Source organism: Solea senegalensis, linkage group LG21 (assembly GCF_019176455.1).
Source record: "Solea senegalensis isolate Sse05_10M linkage group LG21, IFAPA_SoseM_1, whole genome shotgun sequence".
Taxonomy (NCBI): domain Eukaryota; kingdom Metazoa; phylum Chordata; class Actinopteri; order Pleuronectiformes; family Soleidae; genus Solea; species Solea senegalensis.
The window spans coordinates 1,682,811-1,710,000 of record NC_058040.1 but is presented as its reverse complement, the minus strand read 5'-3'; the positions used below and the strand labels follow the sequence as shown (position 1 = coordinate 1,710,000).

The 27,190-nt window shown below is 43.0% G+C and overlaps 2 protein-coding genes across 5 annotated transcripts in view; both read right to left on the bottom strand.

The window, feature by feature from the left end:
- The window catches only part of LOC122758624, a 10,275-nt gene extending 4,606 nt beyond the window's left edge, over positions 1 to 5,669 (bottom strand). Inside the window, exons 1-4 of the mRNA XM_044012887.1 lie at positions 5,194 to 5,669; positions 4,416 to 4,815; positions 3,308 to 4,336; positions 474 to 599 (exon numbers count right to left, since the gene is read on the bottom strand). Of these exons, the coding sequence (XP_043868822.1) occupies positions 474 to 599; positions 3,308 to 4,336; positions 4,416 to 4,815; positions 5,194 to 5,541 (1,903 nt within the window). The 5' untranslated portion in view covers positions 5,542 to 5,669. The remainder of the gene's footprint in view (positions 1 to 473; positions 600 to 3,307; positions 4,337 to 4,415; positions 4,816 to 5,193) is intronic.
- Positions 5,670 to 6,458: 789 nt separating this feature from the next.
- Positions 6,459 to 27,190, bottom strand: part of shroom3 (shroom family member 3) — a 30,494-nt gene continuing 9,762 nt past the window's right edge. The window contains exons 3-26 of one of the 4 annotated variants that reach the window (XM_044012864.1): positions 26,767 to 26,937; positions 21,817 to 21,939; positions 20,665 to 20,865; positions 19,883 to 20,187; positions 19,577 to 19,808; positions 19,427 to 19,482; positions 18,749 to 19,166; positions 18,378 to 18,671; positions 17,854 to 18,277; positions 17,245 to 17,366; positions 17,004 to 17,153; positions 16,048 to 16,475; positions 15,777 to 15,971; positions 15,480 to 15,687; positions 14,841 to 15,174; positions 12,959 to 13,017; positions 11,487 to 12,215; positions 11,194 to 11,410; positions 10,893 to 11,023; positions 9,724 to 9,817; positions 9,447 to 9,612; positions 8,700 to 8,821; positions 7,745 to 8,145; positions 6,459 to 7,671 (exon numbers count right to left, since the gene is read on the bottom strand). In XM_044012864.1, the coding sequence (XP_043868799.1) occupies positions 7,765 to 8,145; positions 8,700 to 8,821; positions 9,447 to 9,612; positions 9,724 to 9,817; positions 10,893 to 11,023; positions 11,194 to 11,410; positions 11,487 to 12,215; positions 12,959 to 13,017; positions 14,841 to 15,174; positions 15,480 to 15,687; positions 15,777 to 15,971; positions 16,048 to 16,475; positions 17,004 to 17,153; positions 17,245 to 17,366; positions 17,854 to 18,277; positions 18,378 to 18,671; positions 18,749 to 19,166; positions 19,427 to 19,482; positions 19,577 to 19,808; positions 19,883 to 20,187; positions 20,665 to 20,865; positions 21,817 to 21,939; positions 26,767 to 26,937 (5,560 nt within the window). In that variant the 3' untranslated portion in view covers positions 6,459 to 7,671; positions 7,745 to 7,764. Of the gene's footprint in view, positions 8,146 to 8,699; positions 8,822 to 9,446; positions 9,613 to 9,723; positions 9,818 to 10,892; positions 11,024 to 11,193; positions 11,411 to 11,486; positions 12,216 to 12,958; positions 13,018 to 14,840; positions 15,175 to 15,479; positions 15,688 to 15,776; positions 15,972 to 16,047; positions 16,476 to 17,003; positions 17,154 to 17,244; positions 17,367 to 17,853; positions 18,278 to 18,377; positions 18,672 to 18,748; positions 19,167 to 19,426; positions 19,483 to 19,576; positions 19,809 to 19,882; positions 20,188 to 20,664; positions 20,866 to 21,816; positions 21,940 to 23,540; positions 24,032 to 26,766; positions 26,938 to 27,190 lie in introns of those variants that run through there. The other 3 variants (XM_044012863.1, XM_044012865.1, XM_044012866.1) reach the window with 3 other exon arrangements.

Here is a 27,190-nt window from a genome sequence, read left to right as displayed (position 1 = left end):
GAATATGAAATGATAACTTTTCATAACAAAGATATTGTAAGAAAACAACCACACAGAGTCATTTTTTACACATGCATCGAAGGGTTAATATGGTGTAGTGTAACTAGCACCATTGGATTCCTTACAGTGTGGGTTAAGCTGTTAAAAACAACATTCCAGTTTATTCAGAAGTCTTGAGATTATAATTTATGTTAAACATTGATTTTCTGACTCCTTATGCAATAACCTTTCCAAAAATGTATAGTTTACCAAATCCCTAAAAAATTCCCACTAAGGTTAAAATCTGAATATAGTGGACCTGACTATGTGTCTCACAGTGAGACAAAGACGTGAAACATGTTCCGTCTTATCACAACATGAAGTGTAATGACATCATTTTACTTTACTGACATAATTCAGTGAAATCCGCATCATCTGAATTTATAAACTGCTCCTTTAAAGACGTCTGATGATAAATACACAGAAACTCTGACCTGTGGAGAGATGCCACGGCACCAGTGAAGAATCCTGGTTGTCACGGAGACGGCCTGCTGTGGGTTTAGCGCAGGTGAGGTTGGTCCTTTGTGCTCGTTGCAGAGCTTCCAGGATGGTGGTTCCAGCTGGTGATGCACAGAAATCCAGCGTTATTTTACACTCACATCTGTTTTCTACACAACTGAACACAACAACCTCGTTTCCACGACAACGTTTCCTCTTATTACAGCGTAATATCAGTCAGTCGAGTTCCAAAACAACTTAAACTGATTTATTCAATTTTGTACAATCATATTGTTTTGTATGTGCTGACAGAGATTAGCTTCATCAGCTGATCGCTGCTGTTCTAATAGTCACATCACACAAAACTAACAATAAAACACACATAACTAACAATAAAACACACATAACTAACAACAAAATACACATAACTAACAATAAAACACACATAACTAACAATAAAATACACATAACTAACAATAAAACACACATAACTAACAATAAAACACACATAACTAACAACAAAATACACATAACTAACAATAAAACACACATAACTAACAATAAAATACACATAACTAACAATAAAACACACATAACTAACAATAAAATACAAATAACTAACAATAAAATACAAATAACTAACAATAAAACACACACAACAATAAAACACATAACTAACAATAAAATACACATAACTAACAATAAAACACACATAACTAACAGTAAAATACACATAACTAACAGTAAAATACACATAACTAACAGTAAAACACACATAACTAACAATAAAACACACATAACTAACAGTAAAATACACATAACAATAAAACAATAACTAACAATAAAACACACATAACTAACAATAAAACACAAATAACTAACAATAAAATACACATAACTAACAATAAAATACAAATAACTAACAATAAAACACACATAACTAACAATAAAATACACATAACTAACAATAAAATACAAATAACTAACAATAAAATACATAACTAACAATAAAATACAAATAACTAACAATAAAATACACATAACTAACAATAAAATACACATAACTAACAACAAAATACATAACTAATAAAAACACATAACTAACAATAAAATACACATAACTAACAATAAAATACAAATAACTAACAATAAAATACACATAACTAACAGTAAAATACACATAACTAACAATAAAATACACATAACTAACAATAAAATACACATAACTAACAATAAAATACACATAACTAACAGTAAAACACACATAACTAACAGTAAAATACACATAACTAACAATAAAACACACATTACTAACAGTAAAATACACATAACTAACAATAAAAACACATAACTAACAGTAAAATACACATAACATAAAAATACACATAACTAACAGTAAAACACACATAACTAACAATAAAACACACATAACTAACAGTAAAATACACATAACTAACAATAAAACACACATAACTAACAATAAAACACACATAACTAACAATAAAAAACACATAACTAACAATAAAACACACATAACTAACAGTAACTAACAGTAAAATACACATAACTAACAATAAAAACACACATAACTAACAATAAAACACACACTAACATAACTAACTAACAATAACACACAACTAATAACTAACAACAAAATACACTAACTAACAATAAAACACACATAACTAACAATAAAATACACATAACTAACAATAAAATACAAATAACTAACAATAAAATACACATAACTAACAGTAAAATACACATAACTAACAATAAAATACACATAACTAACAATAAAATACACATAACTAACAATAAAATACACATAACTAACAGTAAAACACACATAACTAACAATAACTAACAATAAAACACACATTACTAACAGTAAAATACACATAACTAACAATAAAACACACATAACTAAAATACACATAACTAACAGTAAAATACACATAACTAACAGTAAAACACACATAACAACAATAAAACACACATAACTAACAGTAAAATACACATAACTAACAATAAAACACACATAACTAACAGTAAAACACACATAACTAACAATAAAACACACATAACTAACAATAAAACACACATAACTACTAACAGTAAAATACACATAACTAACAATAAAACACACATAACTAACAATAAAACACACATAACTAACAGTAAAATACACATAACTAACAATAAAACACACATAACTAATAGTAAAATACACATAACTAACAGTAAAATACACATAACTAACAGTAAAATACACATAACTAACAATAAAACACACATAACTAACAAAAATACACATAACTAACAATAAAACACACATAACTAATAGTAAAAACACATAACTAACAGTAAAATACATAACTAACAATAAAACAAAACACACATAACTAACAGTAAAATACACATAACTAACAGTAAAACACACATAACTAACAGTAAAACACACATAACTAATAGTAAAATACACAACAGGGATTAGAGATAAAGTTACAGCAACAACAATCTTTGATATCTGAAGAACATGTTCTGTGAGACACACTTTACCAACAGGAAACTGAACTTTGTAAACCACTCTCGAGAGGGTGAGTGTGAGTGTGTGAGTGTGTGCGTGTGTGTGTGTGTGCGTGCGTGCGTGCGTGTGTGTGTGTGTGTGTGAGAGAGTGAGTGGTTCACAGACTTCAGTTTCCTGTTGAGATAAAGACGTGAACATGTATCGTAGACTTAAAACGACGCAGAGTTTTATCAGCTCAGTCTTTTGTTGATTGTTGTGATGATGTTTGTTTACGTCATGAAGGAGAAACTGCGGTCTTACCTTCTGGAGCCTGCAGGTCCTCGTAGCTGCAGTTCCATGCTGATCCTCTGGAGGTGCTGGACGGTGGCCAGTCACTGCTGGAGAACCCGGCGTCAGAAGACGGGGAGAAGATGCTGCTGTGGCTCGAGGAGAGTATCGCACCCTGGCTATGAAGAGGTCTAGGTTCCAGGTGAACACCCTGGTCCTGTGAGAACCTGCGCTCCTGGTCTGGAGATGATGTGTACCGTTCTGTCTCTGAAGGCCAGCGCTGTCTGCTGGACATGTGACCAAGCTCCACCCCTGACTCACGTGGGTGCAGTGTTTCCTCTTCCACATCCTGGATGAAGATCCTTGGGAGCATTCGTTCTGATGTAGAAGAAGAAGAAGAAGAGGTGACAGAAGGAGGTGCAGGCGACTCTATGATGCACGGTGAAGACACAGATATGCTCCTCCTTGTGTCTTCTAGAGGAACCATGGAGGGCCACACTCCTCCTGCTGAACCACGCCTCACTGTGACCTCCTCCTCTTCTTCTTCGTCCTCATCGTCATCTTGAGAAACAGCAGTTTTGTAGCTCTGTCTGTATCTGAATCGACGTGGAGCAACACAAGAAACTGCAGGAACATCCTGCAGCAGCCTGGTTCCTCCGTGTTCTCTGACTGCAGGAACATCTTGCAGCAGCCTGGTTCCTCCGTGTTCTCTGACTGCAGGAACATCTTGCAGCAGCCTGGTTCCTCCGTGTTCTCTGACTGCAGGAACATCTTGCAGCAGCCTGGTTCCTCCGTTCTCTGACTGCAGGAACATCTTGCAGCAGCCTGGTTCCTCCGTGTTCTCTGACTGCAGGAACATCCCAGCAGCCTGGTTCCTCCGTGTTCTCTGACTGCAGGAACATCTTGCAGCAGCCTGGTTCCTCCGTTCTCTGACTGCAGGAACATCTTGCAGCAGCCTGGTTCCTCCGTGTTCTCTGACTGCAGGAACATCTGCAGCAGCCTGGTTCCTCCGACTGACTGCAGGAACATCCTGCAGCAGCCTGGTTCCTCCGTGTTCTCTGACTGCAGGAACATCTTGCAGCAGCCTGGTTCCTCCGTGTTCTCTGACTGCAGGAACATCTTGCAGCAGCCTGGTTCCTACGTGTTCTCTGTTCTCTGACTGCAGGAACATCTTGCAGCAGCCTGGTTCCTACGTGTTCTCTGACTGCAGGAACATCTTGCAGCAGCCTGGTTCCTCCGCGTTCTCTGACTGCAGGAACATCTTGCAGCAGCCTGGTTCCTCCATGTTCTCTGACTACAGGATCCACCACTGTGGTTCCAGGAAGTGGACCAAAACACAGACTCTGCTGTCCCACTGAGGTGCACTCGTGTCGGACATGGTGTTCAGAGATCTGGATCTTCTCTGGAGCTGCTGTGGTTCCTCCTCTGGGCTCAGGTGACCTGGTTACCTTCTGGTTAAAATCCACTCCAGTGTTGATGTTGAGGATGATTCCAGCTGCAGGGAGAACTGTAGTTTCTCCCTGAGAAGCTGCTTTTATTATCTGAGGAAGAAAAGAAACACAAGTGTGAGAAGTTGTGACATTGATGCAAAACTGAAACATATTTATTTACATATTTATTTATCTTTATGAACAGACCGCTAACAAACTACTCAAGTAACCAAACAACCAACTTACCTATATGACAACCTTTCCTCCCAATCTACCAGCTTAACTACCAATCTACCTGCCAAACTATAACCTTATATACTTACCTACCAACCTAACTAACCCTAACCCCTAAATAAATAAATAAATAAATAAATAAATAACCTGACAACCCACCAGTCTAACTACCAACTCACTGACTAATCCACTAACCTACCTGACATACGTGTGTGTGTGTGTGTGTGTGTGTTCTCCTCGGCTCTCTTCTCTCACCGTGGTCGCTCTCAGGTTGCTGTTCTCCGGCGGAGGCTCCGGTGAAGGCTCGGTGCTCCTCGGGAGTCGCGGCGACGTGGCGGAGCTTCTTCCTCCCGCTGCTGGAGCTGCTGCCACCGGGACCTGACCTCTGAATTTCTTCCTGAGAACCACGTAAGACACTCCGTCCTCCTGTCGAACTGTGGCCACGGTGTTAACGAACTTCTTGAAGAGTTCTCGGTTCCGGTCTCGGTCCACGTTGTTCCGGATAAAGTGGTTGAAGTGAAGGAGCAGCTCTGAGTTTTTGGCAGAGCCTCCGCGGCTGTGGAGGAACAGTAAGACCGCGTCCTGACTCAACTCTGCGGCCATGGTCCTCCTGTCTGCGCCTGGCTCAGGTCTTGGTCCTGGTCCTGGTCCTGGTTCTCTCCTCTCCTCCTCCGTCTGTGTGAAAATCTAAAGTTCGGGGAGTTGTTTCTGGTATGTCACGCAGGAATGAAGCACCGCCCACTGTGGCCTCACCTGAAGCTGCATTCCAGCAGGTGACCCGGATGTTTGTGGATGACGTAAGCACACTAATTTGCATAATTCATGGAGGTTTTCGTATCATGTTTTAACCTTTTCTACATTGATTTTGTTTTGGTTGTTTATGTTCATACTTCATAAAAACAAAATAATAATCACATACAAATATATTAAAAAAAACATTTCAAGTGTTTTGAAGCTGATGAAAGATAAGTTAATAATATTTAGAAAAATCCCTGTTGACATTTTGGGTTGTCCAGTGCTTTCCAAAATAGTGGTAGGGACCCCAGGTGAGGTCAGCAGACACTAAGGCAGGGTCCACAAGTCAATTTGCCCAAAGTCCAATATTGTCCTAAGAAATTGAAATATGTTTTTCTTGTAATCTAAATTCCATCTCGTACAAACATGGAAACATTTAAGAGACATGTTGATTTAAAAAAAGGAAATTTGCCAGAGATGCTTTTTTCAGAATAAAAGCTCTGAATTCTGTCATTAATGTGAGGAAAAGCAAACATTTTAATAAACAAAATAAAAAAAATCAGACTTTTAAAATCATCTCCTGGGACCGATATTAATTCTGGTGAGCCAGATTTGGCCCACGGGCCACCAGTTGCTGACCACTGTACTAAGGATGATTTCCAGAAATAATAATAATGCTCAGAAACAGTATAATTTACTACAACTGTAGTAAAACATTACAAAATGGTGAAGTGTGAAGAGTAAAATTAGAATGTGTGTGTGTGTGTGTGAGTAGGACACAATCATAAAGCAAATACAAAATACTTTTATTTTTGCAACAGTTTTTTTTCCATTCGCCCTTCGTTCAAAGCAAACGATGAATTAAATTCAACGAGAAATGTCTGAGAGTGTGAATAAACAATAATAAACAGTAAAACAACATAAAAGAAGTGGTCGTCAGTGAGAAGAGAAGCTGTGAAAAACCTTTTGAATTATACAATAAATATTGATCGGGTTTCTGCAGGGAAAACAAAATGACTCAAGACTCAAGCGTACAAGAAGAGAGAGAGAGAACAAAAAGTGTTCTGTTGTGACACTGAACAATTACAATTGTGATTTAACAGAACAAGAAAAACAAAAAAGAAAATGGTGCAACTTCACTTTAATAAAAGTTGAATATTAATTATTGATCTGACCACAGCATGATTGAGGTCAGGGTTCTCAAACTCGGCGGCCGGAGTGGACAATAGGAGCTTGAAACAAATCACAATCACATGATATTGCACTGTTTGTTTTCATATGAATAAAAACATATATGATTTAAATGAATCATTAAACAGCAAAAAACTGGTGGTGGGCCACATTTGTTAATTTGGGGGCCACGAGTTTGAAACCCCTGACTTCTGTATTCCTTAAATAAGCACTTTTCTGTTCACTTTTCTAGTGGTGAGACTGCAGATTGCAACTCCTCCGCTCACCTTGTTCAGATTTGGTATCTTTTTTTTTTAAATGCATATTTGTGTAAATGTTGCCACATGAAGATAAAAGTGTGAAACATTGAAATCACAGAAAAAGAAGCTGAATTAACTTTCATGGTTCAGTGTAAAAACCTGTTAGCAAAGCTGCTAAAAGTGCTACAAGCTCCAGACTGTCGTGTTACAGTGTGTCGTCATGTGACGCGTGCAGCTCCTTTGATTTTGGTCTTCACTCACTTTTAGTGGGTTCATGTGTTTGCAGACGACAGTGTCTCGTTTCTGAGAGATCACCGCCTCGTTACTGAGAGACCGCCTCGTTTCTGAGAGACCGCCTCGTTACTGAGAGACCGCCCCGGCGTGGCGTGGCATGGTGAGGCTTGGCGAGGTGCGGTGAGACGTGGCGAGGCGCGGCGAGGTGTGGCTAGGTGCGGCGAGGTGTTGGGTGGTGTGGCAAGTGCGCCGGTGGAAATAGGCCATTTGTGTGTTTGAAGAGTTCACATCACGACCGCAGAGTTCTGATCAGGTGCCGTCTGTGAGCTCTTGTCTGCGAGTTATAAAACAAACAATGGTGGATTTGGACACCTACAGTTTCGTCATCATCACTTCCTGTCTCTCACCTCCACGTGTGACAGTGACATCACAGTGACGTCACAGTGGTGGACCTGACGGGGTGGGCTGGGCCTGGAATTACAGACAGCGACGAGCAGGTCACGTGGCCCGGCAGCGAGAATGGACCCGCCCTCGACAAACCGCGAGCCTCCGCCAGCTCCGGAATGTTCTCCACCAGCTGTTTCAGTTGCTCCTCCCCCTGACGTATGAGGTCATCCAGGTGCCGCCGCCGAATCAGGAGGGAGGGTTTGGTGCTGACAAAGTGCCGGTAGTCTCCCAGCTGCGCTTCACTGAGGTAGCCGGACAGGATGGACTGCACGACACGCTGCCTCCGGTCCAGGTTTTCCTTCAGCTCCCAGGCGTCTTCGGTTTGACGGAGCAGCAGAGAGCGTTTACGACAGAGAGACGCCTGAGGACGAGGACACGGACACTTCATTATCATCATCTCAAGAAAAACACTTTCAACAAGGAAAAATAATATTTGGCTTCTTTCTAGAAGGTTGTTACAACTTCCTGTTTCAGTGTGAACATTTCACAATAAAAGCCACAGAAATGTAGTTTGAGTAAATTTCTCGTTTAAAAAATTCATCCTCTCTTTTTAAAATGCAGGTGCAAAACAAACACATATAAATGACTGTACTCCCACCTAGTGGCCATATTGCAGCACTGCAGCCAACATGAACCCAGACGGGAACATTATTAACCTTGTGATGTAAATACGACAGTAGATAAAGACACCGAGCAGAAACTGGATTAGCTCCATGTGGAATTTGATCGGTTTGATAACGTTGTGGTGTGATTGTGCGACATCACAGGTGAGAGTCTGGTTACGTTAATGATTGATCGGTAAATTCAACGCAGATGAATTTATTACAGTTTACAGCATGACAGGGACAGATAAGAGGAAGACACGCTGAACATTAACACAGACAGCAGATTGAAGTAAGAGTTGAGCCGTCTCACCTTCTCCTCGGCTGCGTCCTCCTGCGTCAGCTCCTCGGCGTCCACGGCGAGCAGAGAGCGGTCGATCCTCGACAGGCGGCTGCACAGAGACAGCAGCAGGTTCACGATTCTCTCCAGATCTCCTGCAAAAAACATCGCACAGTCAACGTGTGCGAGGCTTCACCGCAGCAGCACAGACACTAACACACCTGACACAACAGGCACAGGAAAAGACGTCAAAGACCAGTACTAGGCCTCATGATTACAAGACAAGTTCCCTTTCCACGAGGGCTCTAAACATTAAAATATATCCAACGTCAAACATTTATTTATGTCATTTGGGGAACAGTCAAGTAAAGAAATGTCTAAATGTAAATGAAGACTTCATAGATTCTCCAGCACACTTGGAAGGGAAACCTCCACCGGTGCCCATGAGGACTGCACATGGAGTCAGGCCGAAGCTCAAGCGACCCTTCTCTACTCTAAGCCTCGGTGTTATTAGAGTTTAGAACGTTCTTTACACGACGTGGACGTCGTAACTGCAAGTTCACGAAGTCCACTTAAAAGCAGCAGGAGACACAGTGGGTAAGAGTTTAACGCGTCGCAGGTCACTCTGGATTTACTGCTAAAGAACGTCTGCAGGATGAATGCTGGTCTGGAACTTCAGAGCTCTTCTTCTCCTGGACTGGTTTGTTTTAATGGTTTCACCAAAAGTGTTGCATATCGTAGCTTTAATTTCATCATAAAGTGTGTTTTTTGTGTTTGTACCGATGAACATGCTGTACTTGTCCTTCTCGTTGTCTCTGAGTTTCTCCTGCACCAGTGCTTCCATGTCGCCGCCCAGCGCCTGGTGACTCCGCTGCTCCTCACACAGCAGCTCCTTCTCCTGCTGCAGAGCCTCCACGCTGCTCCTCAGTGCCTCACACAGCTCCACCTAGTGGACAGGAAGAGGAGGCGTGGGCAATTTTGTTCAAATGAATTAGATTTCTAATGCAGTAATAGTAATAACAATAACAATAACAATAATAATAACATATTCTCTTACCTTTGTGGTGTTGAGGTCTTTCTCATCCGTGTTGGTTTGTGTTTGTCCGTCTGTCATCGCCACTGATGCAGAATCACAGACGCCATCTTGGATCCTGGGAAGAAAAAGAAAAGATTAAATAAACAAATTCACTTCATACGACATGGGCCACACGGTGGTGTTGTGGTTAGCACTCTCGCCTTGCAGCGAGAAGACCCGGGTTCGAGCCCCGGTTGGAACAAGGGCCTTTCTGCATGGAGTTTGCATGTTCTCCCCGTGTGTGCGTGGGTTCTCTCCGGGTTCTCCGGCTTCCTCCCACAGTCCAAAAACATGAAATGTGGGGATTAGGTAAATTGGACACTCTAAATTGACCGTAGGAGTGAGTGTGAGAGTGAATGGTTGTTTGTCTCTAGTTGTGTGTGTGGCCCTGCGATGGACTGGCGAACTGTCCAGGGTGTACCCCGCCTATCGCCCGATGTAGCTGAGATTGGCACAGCACCCCCCGCGACCCTCTGGTGGAGGATAAAGCGGTTCGATGATGACTGACTGACTTCATACGACATGTGCTCTGTTGTACCTCCTCTGGCCACAAGGTGTCAGTATTGTCCAACCTTACATACACCTGCGTTTTCTTCCATTACAGCGACTCTGAGGATCAGTGAATAACCTTTGTTTCTTTTCTCTGAGCTGAGTCTTCAGCCTAAGTGGAAACACACGCTGAGGACGGCTGATCAGGTTGGTCCAGTCCGTCCTGTCCTTTCTAATCATGCCAATAACTTCCAGTCAACAACAGCAGCAGCAGAAACACAGACAAACAGGTGTTTATCTGTTTCACCGCTTGAGATCTCACACCAGAAAATAAAGATTAAGTAAGGAGTAAATAAAAACCACGTCTAACGTGCAGCAGATCATTCTATTAAATAATCACTGTGATGGGTTACGGTTCCAGGAAACAGTTCAGCAGAAGTTTCTCTTTAAATCATTAGTGAGGACTTAAACATGACGTCCACTGACAAACCCAAGCACAGTGAAGATGCAGAGACTGTTTCTCCTCTGTGTCGGCAGATTAGAGACTGACTGAGATACAGCCTTTATCTTTCTGTCACATTTCCACTGGCATCCAAACAACGTCAAAACTGGTGTCTGTCAAGCAAACCATTGAACAGTTAAACACATGATGTCATAGTTACCTGTCATCCAACTGATGCCACTGTGATCGATCAACCAATCTGCTGCGAGGAAAGATCTCACTCATGAGCTCGACAGTGGATTTAGTGCTCCATGTGTCCAGGAGAGGCGCCAGAGAGTGGTCCTGCAACACCTGGACCAAAGAAGAAGAATTAAAACATACAAGAACACGGACTAGGTTCAAGGACTAAGGTAGAATCTTAACTAGGTACAAGGACTAAGGTGGACTCTTAACTAGGTACAAAGTCTAAGGCGGACTCTTAACTAGGTACAAAGACTAAGGGAGATTCCTCTGGTTCTCACCAGTTTCCGGGCCAGCGCCTCCACCCGCTGCTCCTCAGGTGTCTTCTCCCTCTTGGTCAGGGACTGGTAGTCCAGACCTAAGCTGTCCTTGGTCGAGGTGTGTGTGTTAGTGGTGGACAGTGGAGGGAGGACAGAGTACGAAGGAAACAGTGTCGGTGAGGGAAGGGAGGACTTCCTGCTGGGAACACTGGAGCTGGTCAAGTATTCTGAGCTTGGACTGAGGACAGAGAAAAACCTGTGAAAATCAGATGATATCTGAACTCAAGTTTACATAAAAACACAAGATAACAAACCTTTCCACAGAATCGTATCCAGGTTCTTCCTCCAACTCGATGGGAGGTGGAGGAGGAGGGAAGTCCTCCAGGATGCTTGTCTCTCTGATTGGTGGAGGAGGCGACGGAGGGGCAGGAGTTAGGAGGAAGACCTCGTCAAAGTCCTCCTGAGATCGGCCCTTGGACGTTTCCATGTGTGGCTGCTGGTCACTGTAGCTCGAGAGGCTGGACTCTGAGATCCGCAGTGAGGACAGGTGGCGGACGGACAGATGGAGGGAAGGGGACGGAAGGGACACAGCGTTCTCGCTGTCCTTCCTGTTTGGCAGAGCTGCGAGCTGAGGATGGGGTAAAAGTGTGGGCATCTCTGACAGGTTCTTTAAACTGTCCACGTCTGTCTCAGTGTCCTCTAAACTTAAAGTGCATCTTGTCTCTTTGTTTGTCTCCAGGGTTTTGCTGGTGCCAGGGAAGCTGATGGCGTCCAGGTTGGCCAGCCTCTCGCTGGCCTGCCACTCAGTGTCACCTGCACTGGAGAAGGGGCAGGGCAGACCAACGGAGGCCGCCAAGGTGGAGGTGCTGTGGGCTCGTTGGCGCTCGCTGCTCCTTCGTCGCTCTCTACGAGTGATAGGAGTGACGGAGGAGGAGGAGGAGGAGCCTAGGTCTGGAGATGATGCTGAAGGCTGGGTGGAGTTCACACTGTTCTGGGACAGTTGAGGACAGACGAGGTTCCCTAACATCTGAGTGTCTGCAGATCTGTCAAGGAGGAAGAGAATGAAATGTTTATATTCAGACATTTGGACTCCATGTTTAACGTATGAGGACTTCTCGTCTCCACTGGTCTTTGTCCATTTGACATGTTTCATTTTGTCTTTTACCTTTGTCAAAATGTGTTTGTAAGAAAGTTGTTACCACAGCTGGAACAGTGATCTGTGTTAGCTGTTGAACTGCCACCAGGAGGCGCCCTCTCTCTCTCTCTCTCTGAACTGTCCTGTGATCGGTCAGTTTCTAACAGAGGACGAGCAGAGGTCTGGTGCTCTCTCAGTTCAGTCGGTGTTTCTGATTTTTGACGGGATTGTTAAAGGTCAGCGAGCGGCCAGTGATGGATTCATGTTCCCGTTCACGTGCAGACACAAGACAGATTTATATAAACATAAAGAATTCCTCATGTGACCTCTGACCTTCACATTTAGAGTGAATAAGTGAATAAATCTCTGAGGACTGGAGTTGGTATTTAGTTTATTTTTCTGTCTCTGCTTCCTTACATTCCTCAGTTCCTCCCTCCTTTACACTCACTCCCTAACCTCTTCTGACGTCCTTATCTCTGTCTTTACCCAATCCAATCCAATATATGTGACTCCCTTGTCTCCTTTCCTACCTTCCTTCCCTCCATCGTCCTCACTTCATACCAAAAGATTGTCACATATGCTTTCACATGCCTCATCTCTTCTGTCAGCTGTGTGGTCACATGATCTGTGTGGACGTGTGAGGAACAGTACCTGTCCTCAGGTTCAGAGACCAACACACCAAACGTCATGACGTCTCCTGCGGAGAAATCCTGGAACGCACAGACACACAAGTGTTGATTATTCCTCACAGAGTCGTATCGTACTTTACATTTCTCATTACTGTGAAAGAGGAAACTGATCCGAATGCGACCACGAGACTGAAATCTTGTTCTTAAGCCTCCAAAATCTCAATGTTGACATTTTTTACTCATATTAATTTATAAAAATGAGATCATGTTCTATTGAAAAAGAACTGAAACTCATTTTCTCATCGACTTCCATTCAAACTGAGTTCTTTTAGCAACCAACAGAGTCGCCCCCTGGTGGTTTGACTCCTGCTTTAGCATCCTCAGAGAACATTCTTGCCTGAGTCTTATCTCAGCGTCTCATCAGGTCTTAAAATGTAAAAATAAATCCAGACTGAGGCGTCACATGTCTGATGAAAGACCGAATCACACGCACTGAACAGTCTGATGATTCTCCTCTGAAGTCACTTTGTCTTTGTCCCTTTATTTTTTCAATATTTAAACAAATGCACGATTGCTAATTTGACATCTTCTCTGCTGTTGTGTGCTAAGAAAGTGAACAAACAAGAACACTTTGAGCCGAGCTAGCTTGCTAAAGCGTGGCTAACTGTGGTACGACAGAGTGTCCTCATTTACAGTTTTCAACAAAGAAGATGCAGAAATCCACATTTATGTCACAACTGTGAGTGTGAGTTCATCGCTTTCCAGTCGAGAAGTCGGAAGCGCAAACATATCTTGGGTTAGTCTTTGTCAGTAACAGCAATCTACTTCTTTTTATTTGTTTAAACAAACAGCGTTAGCAACATTTCTACTGTGAAACGAAGGAGAGCTGCTAACGGTAATAGCAGTGTTTGTATGGTGGCAGACATTTTGGAATGCTGAACATTAAAAATCTGAGACCTTCGAAAGTTAGAGTTTAGTACATTAAAGAAAGCACAGTCTCACCTGGAATGGAACATGTGTGGAAAGCTAAACTAATTCAGACTCTTGTTTCATGGGAACTAACAGGTGCCAAAAAAAAGACCTGAAACCAGAATTTCCAGGTTTCAAAAAAGTAGATAACGTAGAAAATGTAGTTTCACAGTAACTCAGTGTGTGCACATCTGTGTGGTCGTAGGAGGACAGACTGAACAGTAATGATGTTTATGTGACACAAGCCACTCCGATCACTGAGCGAGATAAACTGCAAATTTGTCCTTTAAGATCACTGCAGATGTGTGTATGTCATACATTCTGTACGTGTGTGCTTGTGTGTGCTTGTGTGTGTGTGTGCTATCTTTGCATTCATGCACATCGGACATCGCCCAGCCACCGTCCGTCTTCTCCGTCTCTCTGGCACCTCACAGGAAACTCTGAGGAATTTCCTCTGTGACTCAGGACCAAAATGTCCCTTCATGGAAAAATGTCATTATTAAATAAACTGTCAAACCAAAAGCATCATGTCTTTTCTTTGGCTTTTTCAGAACCAAACCTGATGCTAATGTTTCACACACTTATGTTTTTAAGTTATGGCAAAGACACGATGCTGAGACACAAACTGCCTGAATGTCATGACAAGAATCTCACAAAGACACAAAACTCGTGTCAATATAAGCTCTAGCTTTAGCCCCATTGAGCAGCTGTGGCTAATGTGAGCTAACAGAAATAGTCGAGCAACTAAAGTCTCTCACTTCTCATCTGGTGTGAAATCACCATCAAGGTTGGGTTGTACGCGACCAGAAGTCATTCATAAATCTGCACCTTTCTCACCGTTAACCAATCATGGATAGCATTGGATTCCTGAAAGTTGCCGATGGTTGGACACAGAGTGAGTCGAGTAAACAATGGAGACATTGGATCTGTGTTACCTGTAAAGTGTCCATGATCGGGGACGAGCGGGAGCGGAAGTGTTGAGGAGTCATCTGATTCTCCTGGGATCGTTCCAGCAGATCCTCAGCAGAAGCCGACTTCCCGGTGCTGCGGTTTGACCCGGCCCTCTGCAGGGCCCCACTGAGCTTCCTGGACAGTCCCAGCCTGAAGGGATGCTCTTGTGGCTCTTTGTCCTGCTGCTGCTGCTGTTGCTGCTGTTGGTCCAGGCCTGAGTCTCTGCTCACAGACTGGCTCTGTCTACTCAGACCTGCTTCAGGACTCAGATTATGGAAGGTCTTGGTCTGGAGCTCAGGGGGTGAACCGGGAGGAGCACTGGGAAGAGAAACCAGGAAAAAAGTCAATCCATGATTTATAGATAATTTGGTCTGGAACAAAGTGGTGAAGGATCTGACTGACTTCTTGACTAATGTCTCTGAAATGATTTAGCAAATAAATGAGAGGCATCTTGAGTTAGCAGCTACACATATTAGCATTTCAAGAGATTCAGATTCCCAGAGTTTACACAAAACATAAATATCAATATTAATAGCAGCACCATTAGTACAGATGTGTCACGACTGACCGATGAGTACAAGTTCTTAATATCAGTTCTATTTGCAGGTTCTGGTTTTGGTTACCTTTGTGGTGGCTGAGGTGGAGGCCGTGGGGTTGTGACCCTGCCAGGGTAGTAGAGGTTAGACTGGTAGTCGCGCAGGTCGGTTCCAGGGGGAAGAGTGGAGGAGGAACGCTTCTCAACAGGGGAGGTTCGTTCTGGGCCAGGTTCCTGGAGGGAGAGGAGGCTGGAGGCGGAGGAGAGGCTGAAGGTGTCTGAGTAACTACAGGAGCCTGAAGAGAAGAAGGGAGAAGAAAAATATAAATGATCACCACTCAGTCATAGCTTTGCTTGTGTTTATGCACTCATCACTCCCTCATACCTCTGCAAGGCCTCAGTCCACTTCTCTGTCCTCCATCTTCTCTTTTAGCTCCTCTCTTCCTCTCCACATACTCAGCAAGAGCGTCGTGCTGAAGCTGTCGTAGCTCTGGTCTGGACGTGGTGTTCTGATGAGCACCAACCCCAACACGACTTGCCGCAAGTTCAAACATCTTCCGCCGGTCTGCCACGCTGGTCTCTATCAGGGATGTAGCTTATGGTTACCGACAAACACTCCTAGACCAGTGAAAAAGTTGCTTTGCTTTTGTATTTACCTCCTCCACGCCTGAAGAGGGCAACCGTCTCAACATCTGAAACCCCAACCTCATTCAGGTTTTCTGGCTCTGAGTATGATCGTTTCTTCTGCTCTGCCATTAGCCGCTTGCGGCCACAGATGCGCATCACAGCAGGTCCAACCGGTGGAACGCTGGGAAGAGCCGGGGGACTCGGCCCACGGACCTCTGGGGTGACCATATGCCGCTCCTTCGGCGCATGAGGGGATGTGACCAGTGGTGGAGACATTGGCCTGATGATGACGCCGTGTGGTTTGGGCTTGGTTTTTGGGCCTTTTTTCTCGAGGGAGTTTTGCTTGGCGGGGACAGGCGGAGGCTGCGGACTGCTGGAGGAACTGAAGTCTCTTCGTCTGAAGGAGGTGGACCGAAGGACCTTAGTCTGGGCATCTTTCAAAGATTCCCTGTAGGATCTAAATAGAGACAAGTTTTCAATGTCAAAACTTCAGACACCAAGACCTGCTGAAAGACTCTTATCTAAGGTAGGACCCTGACCTTTCTGATGACCATAAACTCTCACTTGCTGAAAGACTTTGACCTGAAAAACCCTGACCGTTTGGAAGACCATTGCTGTGTGGTCCAATTAAGGACTGAATGCGTCACAGTATTGTCAATTTCAAATTAATGTGTGTCCTTCCCTGAAAAACAAAGGGTCCAAATGTATTCATTGCATTCCGGAGATAAATATTTTGGAAGGATAAATGGCAGCCAAATCAAAAAGTCTGATTTTACACTACATCTTCATCTCTGCTTACACCCTGTCCTTGAAAGGACAAGGTCCTGTAGAAGGACATAACTCTGACCTGTAGAAGGATTCTGGTGACACAGACTCAGACCTTTTGGAAGATTGTGACCTATCAGAGATCTCTGGCCCTGTGAGGTACTTGGACCTAAAGACGCAGACTTGTTGGAATACTCCAAAACTGCTGCAGGACTCTGACCTGTTGAAGGATGTGTCCTGCATGGGGCCCAGCACCTCCTGGATGTCATGCCTAAGGTGGACATCTCTGCTGCTGTAGCCCTCCCTGGATTCTTCCAGTTGGAAGGTGCTGTGACTCCTCTGAAGGGCTGAACTGGGATCTACTAGGGTCCTGATCATCACACACAAACATTACAAATAAAATTCATTAAATTTAGTTTGCTTTTAAAATAGTCAAAAGAGAGGTGGGTATTTCATTCTACCTGCCGTTGCTTCTTCCTCTGTAGCTCATGGTTCTGTGGGGTTTGGCACTACTGGTGCTTCTTTCCAACATGTTTCTCAGGTCGTCTGCTCCACAAGGGGAGCGCCGGCCTTTTTCAGTCGTCTGATTAAGTATCAGAAACAAAACAGTGAATTGGATGTAAGGTGTTCAAATTTATGAAGCAATATTTGGATTCTTTAAAACTTAAGAAGCGTCTTGGATGAGAGGTGAAATAGCTGAAGCTAAATTCAAGTAAAGTTGCTTATTTCTACAGTCTTGAAGATACAACTGATGGAAATGAGCATTGCTCAGGTTGAACAATTTGAAAGTAAAGTAAGAGAGTCAAGGTTGAGATGGTTTGGAGCGATAGTGATTATATTGGACAAAGGATGATGAAGATGGAGCTGCTGCAGGAGGAAAAGAAGAAGACCACAGAGAAGGTTGATTGATGTTGTGAAGGAGGACACGAGGACAGTTGGTGTAATAAAAGAAGATGGAGGCAGATGATCTGCTGTGGCGACCCCTACACGGAGAAGCCGGAAAAAGAAGAGGAAAGAGCACTTGAAGACATAATGACCTGGATGACTGAGAACCTTCACAGTCATCTTACCCTCAGATGGGTGGCTTTGTTGTTTGCATGGCTTGTGCTGTAACTACGCTTCTTTCCGGCTTGTTCCCCACGCTCAAAACGACTGACTTTCTCCAACACAGACAGGCTGCGTGTCGGCATCTGGCTGCCATTTTGGCTACTGGCAGAGATAATGCTGTCAGAGCTGCTGCATCTCTGGACCTCAGCAAGGGCATTCTCCAGACGGGTCAGGGGATGTTCTCTGTCGTCATCCTTGTCTCTGTGATCCCAGTCTTGGTACTGCAGTGGTACTGAGTCACTGAGGTGACGAGGAGAAGACGGGGTGGCAGAGGTGGGTGGGGCCTGAGACTGAGGGTGAACAAGTGAGTGGATAAATGGTACCTGCCCCTGAGCTGGCCTGGAGAGTGTCCCTGGGTTTGTATGAAAGCTGGTGTGGTCCACTGATCTGGAAGAAGAAAGAACAAGAAGAAAGTTTGATTAGACTGACTCACTGTACGAGAGTGCACTTTGTCAACTATCACTATTAGACACTCATCCCTCCATACCTGCTCCTGTCCCTGGGCTGCACAGGTACATGTGCGTCCCTGCATTCATGTGAGGATGAAGGCCTTGGTCCGGATGACGACTGGATTTGGGGAACATGGAAACCGTGGTTCTGTTCCTGGAACACTACGTCATGAGGTCCGTGGCCTTTAAGAGTGTAGGACTCTTGGAAGCTCTGACTGTGAGGTTCCTGGTGGTTGAGAGGTCTTTGGACTCTTGTCTGACTCTCTGCTCTGTCTCCATCTGATTTCATGTGCGGTCTGTTATGTCTGAGGTTCGACTCTTCCTGTTGAAGCCTGATAAAAGAAAAGCTGAGTTAGAAATATGGGGTTTGAGGATGAACCACTTTACAAATATTAAATAACATCATCACCTGAGCTCGTACAAGGCAGATGGTGCATGCGACGAGTGAGGGTAATGTGACCAAGAAATGTTATTTTCTGAAGATGATATCTTTCCTTCATCCCTCAGTCCAGTTCCCTGCGACTCCTGGTACTGATGTTGACTGTTCTCCTTGGTGAGAGCAGGATAGACTGCAGAGGAGCCGGAACCAGGATTGGAGCTGGGCATCTGCGCGTAGTGGGGCTCAGGCTGGGGGACGGGGTACACAACTGTGGGAAGTATAAGGCGGCCAGAGTGCGGTGTGTGGCCTGCAGATCCAGAGGAAAATTCAGGAGGCGACGGAGGCTGGACAAACCCTCCACCCTGCCGGGGCTTTGTGGTAGGACTACTCTCTGGACTCTTCTCTATGACGGTGTGGAGAAGACCCTCTGCACCATAAGAGCCTTTTGCTGAAACAAAAAAACAGTAAGGCTGTTTTCATTCTTCCAACATCCACAACCCTGTGGGGATGTATGTGACCTCTCCAACATTGTGTGACCATGTGGACCAGCTCACTTAGTGCCGCAACCAAGTTTTGGTTTCAAGACGACTGCAACGACAAAAATCATAGACTTGTGCTTGGAAGAGAGGTTGTGCGAGAAGGTCTCCACACCTGTACAACCCACCGCTCAAAGTAAGGACAAGGACATACAAATAGAGATTAACTTACCTGCACCCGAGGCCACAGGGCCACTGGAGTGATGCCAGGAACCTTTCTGCAGAGACCTGATCACACAATCCAGATTAAATAATGTTAGTAAAGAATAGTTCTGTTCTGTTCAATCCTCTCCTTCACACTGTTTTCACAGATCAGACTCACCGCAGTGATCTAGCTTGCTCTAGACTGGACCAGGAGTTTGGTCTGTCGTGGTTCCTGATGGCCATGTAGCTGTCGCTGCGCCGCGGAGGGGCTGGCACCCCTTTCAGGTTCTCATAGGAGCTACAGTTAGCTGCTGGACCCCAAATTGGACCGACGCTGTGTCGGTTAGAAGCCGGCACGCCACCACTGCTGCTGCCGCTGCTGCTGCCACTGCTGCTGCCACGGTAACAGACTATCGGAACCGACAGACGTTGACGTCATCAAATCACTATTACAACACCGGAAAACTTCAAACACTATCTTTACCTTGCAGATCTCGGCTCTGCCCGGACCTCGTGCCTCCTCCACCTCTCGCAGCGGAGGAGGAACTCAGCTCGTGCTCTTGAGATAAGCCCTGCTTCACATCGTAAACTGTCCGGATGTAATGAAGATCAGCCTGGTGCATCTCTCTGCTCTCGCCTCCTCTATGAGAGACTGTCTCCAGCGAATAGGAGCGCTCGGGACTAAAGGACGGGGTTGAGGCGAGGTATTCTGGGATACTGGAACTGGTGGAGAAGGAGGAGTAAGCCGAGTCTCGCTTGCTGTGGAGGTGGTCGATGCTGTTGGAGGATCTGAAACAGCAATAAATAAATAGATCAGGTTTTAAAATATTCTATAATATCTTAACAATGTGTTTGTGACATTTTCTTTCCATTAGACTGTTTTCCTGGAAACTGAAGTTTGTGAACCGCTCACTCTCCCGCACCAATGTCAACAATTTAACATCACACACACAGGACTTGTTGGTTCACTGCTGCCTCCATCACTAAGTTCAAATGTCTTATTTTGTCACTTGAGTGTTTGAAATCCAACGTTCAGTTTGACCTCAGTGACACAAAGTGACCACATGAGGCAGCAGAGGACCAGCAGCTAAAATCACTGACTTTCTCTATGGACTTTGGTGTGGGAGAGTGAGTGCTTTACAAAGTTTTCTAAGTAGCTTAAGCCTTCAAAAAAAACAAAACAATTTGTTAAAAGTGTGATCAAACTTGCAGATTGTGACTTTAATCCTAAAAGCGTCCCCTGTTCCTCGAGGTGTGTTTGTTCACCTGGCAGAGGACAGCTGGTGGCAGGAGGCGTAGGCCGGGTGGGGTCCACTGTGGTGCTGCTGAGCTCCAGAGTGAAGCTGCGAGGACTGGGGAGGATCCAGACTCTCCATGCTGCCTCGAGAGCTGTACTGGTCTGGACTCCTCCTCAGGTAACCGCCGCTGGACGAGTCAAAGCCGCTGGACAGGTTGGTGGTCGAAGCACTGAGAGAGACAGTGAGACAGAGAGAAAGTAAGAAAACATGGTTTTCAGCAGCTGTCGCCTCTGTTAGTAACACATTTACTAAATGTTGCAGATGACCGTTCATGTTTTCACCATTTTTAAGTCTTTTTCACTTTGATCTACAGTTGGACATTGTTGCTTTGACGTCGCACTCGTGACTCTTCAGTGACGACACTCTCTGACCAATCAGTGGTTTTGTTTAACTGATCTACAGTTCAGCATTGTTGGTACCAGGTAATAATCATATACAAAGAATGATTTAAAATGGTTCATTTAATGTCAAGCAAGCCCCCAAAACACGTTTTATGAGGCCACTGTGACCTTTGGCCTCTCTAATCTCAACAGATAATCTGTGAGTCTGAGTGAACATCTGTGCCAGATTAACAAAAGATAAAAGTTATAAAGTTACCTCACTCCACAGAAAATGACTGGAATGTCAATGTGTGTGTGTTTACGTCACAGTCTGACCCACAAAGTCATTCAACCGAACACGGTGTGTGTGTGTGTGTGTGTGTGTGTGTGTGTGACATAAAAACTGAAGTCAAAGACAACTTCACAAACAGGATACAGTGTGTCTGTGTGCGACTGGGAGACAGAGGTGAGGGGGAGGGGCATCAGGAATGCCCTTGTCTACAGCACATGACATCAATGGCCTGTTAACACACATTCTGGTCTTTCTATTGATAGACTTCCATTCATTTATACAAACTTGTATCACTAACCATAACCATAATCAGTTAATGACTAATCCTAACTTTACCTATAACCACAAATCTTAGTCCTAAATTTAACCAGTTCCTCGGAAATTAGGTTCTGCCACATTGGGACCAGGTTTAAGTCTCCATGAGGACTACTGGTCCTGACAAGGTGACAAATACAAGAAAACACACAAGTCCTCAGAACGTCAGGTGAAAGCGTCTTTGACCTCTGACCTGGTGTGGTAGCTGTTGTGCCAGGTGTTCATGGTGTCCACGTCTTCCTGGTCCAACTGTCTTTGTCCTTCACCGAGCTTCGCTGAGTGCCACGAGTGAGGACGAGACGCCGGCTCGCTGCGTCTGTAAGACAAGATTTACTAAACTGAACCACCTTTAATCTCACATGCATTACAACTGTGACTGTTTTATACAATGAGCGGAGAGAGAAAAAAAACTCATCAGATAGACAGACGGAAGGACGGACAGACAAACAGACAGATTTAGCCGTCCGCTAAATCATCTTTTAGCTAACTTTAATTTCACTTTTATACAGACAGGTCACAAGAAGCTAAATAGCTAGCTTGCTATAAAGATACTGTTGTCAACAATGTCATGTTTAAGCTAACTTCATGCTTAGATAGCTCATTATTACCTGACAGACAGACAGACAGACATACAGCCGTAATAATCACAGTTTTTTAGACCACGGGATTGTGGGTAATGACCGGACGTGACTTGAACACAAACAAATTATCAATTTGAAATTCAGCGTCCTCGTTAAATAAACATTCTGCATTTGTAAACAATTTGTTTACAAAGTTAATAAAGTTGGATTGAATTGAACTGGACTGAGTAGAATCTGCTCAAAATGACATTTTCCCTGAAACTCATTTATACACAGTTTTGTCAGGTTTAAAAATAACATTTCCAAATCTCTCATTTGTTTATGTCCAACATCATAAATGTCCTCACATCTTAAATGTCCTCACATCACAAAAATGGCCTCACATCATAAATGTCTTCACATCACAAAAATGTCCTCACATCATAAATGTCTTCACATCATAACTGTCCTCACATCACAAAATGTCCTCACATCATAAATGTCTTCATCATAAATGTCCTCACATCATAAAACATCATAAATGTCCTCACATCACAAAAATGGCCTCACATCATAAATGTCTTCACATCATAAATGTCCTCACATCACAAAATGGCCTCACATCATAAATGTCTTCACATCATAAATGTCTTCCATCATAAAATGTCCTCACATCACAAAATGTCTTCCCATCATAAATGTCCTCACATCATAAATGTCTTCAAATCATAAATGTCCTCACATCATAAAAGGTCCTCACATCATAAATGTCCTCACCACAAAAATGTCTTCATCATAAATGTCCTCACCACAAAAATGTCCTCACATCATAAAATGTCTTCACATCATAAAATGTCCTCATCATAAAATGTCCTCACATCACAAAAATGTCTTCACATCATAAAATGTCTTCATGTCATAAAATGTCCTCACATCATAAAAATGTCTTCATGTCATAAAATGTCCTCACATCATAAAATGTCTTCACATCATAAAATGTCCTCACATCACAAAAATGTCTTCACATCATAAAATGTCTTCATGTCATAAAATGTCCTCACATCATAAAATGTCTTCACATCATAAAATGTCCTCACATCATAAAATGTCCTCACATCACAAAAATGCCCTCACATCATAAATGTCCTCACATCATAAAATGTCCTCACATCCTAGATGTCTTCACATCATAAAATGTCCTCATGTCTTTGTCTCCTTTTAAAAGTCATTAAAAGTTACACACTGCAGCTTTAATAATTCATGTTTTAAAGTAAGTGTCAGTGAGTAATGAACCTGTTTAATAACCCTTTTTAAACCCTTAATAAAGCCTTAATAAAGCTGTGCTGGTTATTGTTACCTGCTGGTTAACCTGAGGACTCTGGAGATGAGACCGGTGGCGAGGCCGTTGACGCCGGCCTCAGACGGCGCCCGGCACAGCGCCCCCTCTGACCGGCCCAGCGCTGACTTTTTCTGCTTCTTGCGCAGTTTCCTGCGATAGAAAACTTCCAGCAGCTCCATGATTCCAGTCCTACTGAAATTTACTCAAGTCAAGAAACTTTCCTTTAGGGAAGTTTCTTTGTCTTTCAGGCGTTTTCTTCAAGTTTTCCCTCAAATTTCAAACTTTCTTCTAAAAACGATGCATTTCCACAAAGACTAAAAAATCTATTCCTGTTTTCCATCAAAGCTCCAAGAAATCATCTCTCCAGGTCCCGTCTCTGTGTCTGTCTGTCTGTCTCTCTGGTCTCTGCTGGAACGCGGACTCGCCCTGAAGCTCGTTAAGCAAATGAAGTAATTAAGTGTCATTAGGACGACGTACGATTAAAGAACGCAGTAAACATCCTCGCTGTGTGTGTGTGTGTGTGTGTGTGTGAGAGAGCGAGAGACACTGAGACTGTGAGGAGAGAGGGAGGGGGAGAGAGAGGGAGGGAGGATGAAGAAAGATAAGAGTCATTGGGGAGAAGATTGACTGATAAAGAGGAGGAGAGGAAACAGAGAGAGAGAGAGATAAAGGAAAGAAGGGACGGCACAAAAGAGAGAGAATCTGTCGTTCCTTCATCGTGAGGTCAAAATAAAGTTAAAGTGGAGGAAGAGGAAGAGGAGGAGGAGGAAGAGGAGGAGGAGAGAGAGCACGCGCGAGAGAGAGAGAGAGTGAGAGAGCGAGGTTAACAACAGTGGATTATTGATGAGTTTGAACAGAAATGGATTTTAAGGTTCAGTCTCATGATGAAACTCGAGCTCAGCAAACAACAAAACATGGACTGGATTTAAAGTAGGAATGAGAAAAAAGAGTCACATGACACGTGGAACACTGGAATAATCACAGGTGAGATTTAGAAGGATTAGGAATAATGTCATATCAATGGGATTAATGTTAATCCAGAATAAGGGTTATCCCCTTATTCTGGATTCTGTGTGTCACAATAAAAACACATGAGTGGGAATAAAAGGAAGATGTTGAAGAAGAACATGTGTGTGTGTGTGTGTGTGTGTACTGTGTAACGACGACACACTGAACTAAAATGAAAACGAGCAAACAACAAATCCCATGATGCCTTGCTGCGTCCAGACAACCTACTCTTGTTTATCGTTAGTTTCACTTATTTTATCACATCAACAACGCAGCTGTTTTTATTTACTGTTTATTTTTTGTTTATATGAGAATTTAATTTGATTCCGTTTTAAAATACACAAACACAGATGTTGATACTTAAATTCTCCAATTTTTATTTTTTAATCTAAACAAAAACTCAGTTTCCCTGCAGGGATCAACAAAGAGTTCTGATTCTGGTTCTGGTTCTGATTCTGGTTCTGATTCTGGTTCTGATTCTGGTTCCATTCCGAGCAGGTCACTGTAATGTCACACAGTATATTAACTGTAATTTAATATAAAGACTTAACTGCATAAATCCTGTTACATTGTTATAATATGATGAAAAATCACAGTTAAAACCTGTGAAACCTTGGTAATAATTTACAATGAAGGTTTAAAAAGTTATTATTATTATTGTTATTGGTTTTATTATTATGTTATATTATATCATAAAGGTTAAATAAATATAATTAATTCATAAACATACGGGATACAAATATAAAATGAATGAAAAGCTGAAACTGTTCACACTTTCACAATAAAAGCAGGGTTTATAAGCTGACGCTGTGAGGTCACATGACATGATCTGATCTTTGAACAAGGCTTCAATTCTACTGTCAAACTATAGCGCCCTCCTGAGGCTGTGATGATCATTACACACACACACACACAGACAGGACATCCTAACACCGAGGGTCATGACCTCCTGAGCAGAGAGCACTAAACCTGTCACTGCTCTGACGTCACTTCCTGTTAACGGACGTGTTGCATTTACTGACCAGGGCCCGTTTCAGAACTGTGAGTTCTGGTTCCAGAACATCTGATCAGCATGAGTTCAGTTCACTCTGAGTTAATCCTCATCAATGGAGCTCTGATACTACGATTCACCATGGCAACAGGTCAACAAAGAGCACAGCCTCCATTTGAATCCAGAACTATGAACACATGACATTTATGTGAAGAGATTCCATTTGATACAGTGTAATTCACTCATTCATCCTTTCATTAATGATGATAAATGCATGTGTTACATTAGGTTAGATATTGATTCAGCTGGAACCTGAAAAACATCGTCCATGTTCTATTTCACATGAAAACATTTTGCTCGACAAGATTTCATGTGTAAATATAAACACAGTCACTGGTGAGGTTAGGTTCACAGAGTCTGTTGCCAGGGTAACCCACTCAGAGTTCAGCTGAACTGTGAAAGTTGCCCTCAGTCTGTCACCCACACACACACACACACACACACACACTCTGCTGCCTCGTGTGGTCACTTTGTGTCACTGAGCGAAATCTGAACAAAGGATTTTAAAGCCGAAGTGACAAAATCAGACATTAGAATTTAGTGATGGAGGCAGCAGTGTGTGTGTGTGTGTGTGTGTGTGTGATGTTCAAATCAGTGATTTTCTCTATGAGGTTTGGTGTGGGAGAGTGAGTGCTTTACACACTTCAGTCTAACAGTGAGATAAAGACGTGAACGTAGACGTAAGAGAATGAAGATGTTGTTGTAGAGTTGATAAAATGGCCTTTGTTGTCCCTTGTATGTAAATGAGCTGCAGTCAGTGATGTTTCTTTAATCCAAACCTTCTCCATGGTGACTCACTTTTTAATGACAGTCAAATCACAATATAAATCTGCCATGACTTTTCCTGCATATATCCTCCATATATACATATATATATATGTACAGTATATATACTGTACATATACATATATGTACAGTATATACGTATATGTACAGTATATATGCATATACATATATAAATACATGGAATGGACAAAAATTATATTTTAAAAAAGTCACTTGTGATGAACGATTTCTAAGAGAAATTGAACTAAACATACACATAAAGTGTAACTTTAAGGTTTTGCCACAATTTTGCCAATTTGTTTAGGGACCCCAAAAAAATCTCCCGTGACCCATGTGTGGGTCCCGACCCAGTGTTTGGGAACTACTGGTGTAAATAAAGTGTGGTTCTGTAACTGGTACCTGTTCTTGATGCGTAACTGGACTCCTCCTGCAGAACATGGTCGGCTGTGCTGAGATGACACTGGTGACTGTTGTTGTTGTTGTTGTTGTTGTTGTTGTTGTCGTGGAGACAGAGGAGGAGGAGGCAGTGAAGGAGGTGAAGACTCTCTGGTGTAACCTTCATTAAACTGTCTGTGGAGACAAAGACCCAATAAGTCACGATATGATATAATCGCGATATTTAAGTCATGATTTTATCACGATATTGAAGTCATGATATTTAAGTCAAAATAGAATATTTTTGCAAAAATGATCTTATAGCATAAAACTCATGTTGATTTGAGTTCAGGACGAGCTGAGTTTCTTTGATCGCAGTGACAGATTACAGATTATAGATACGTCGATGATTTGGTTTTTATTTCTTTCAACTGAACCAAAACAACGA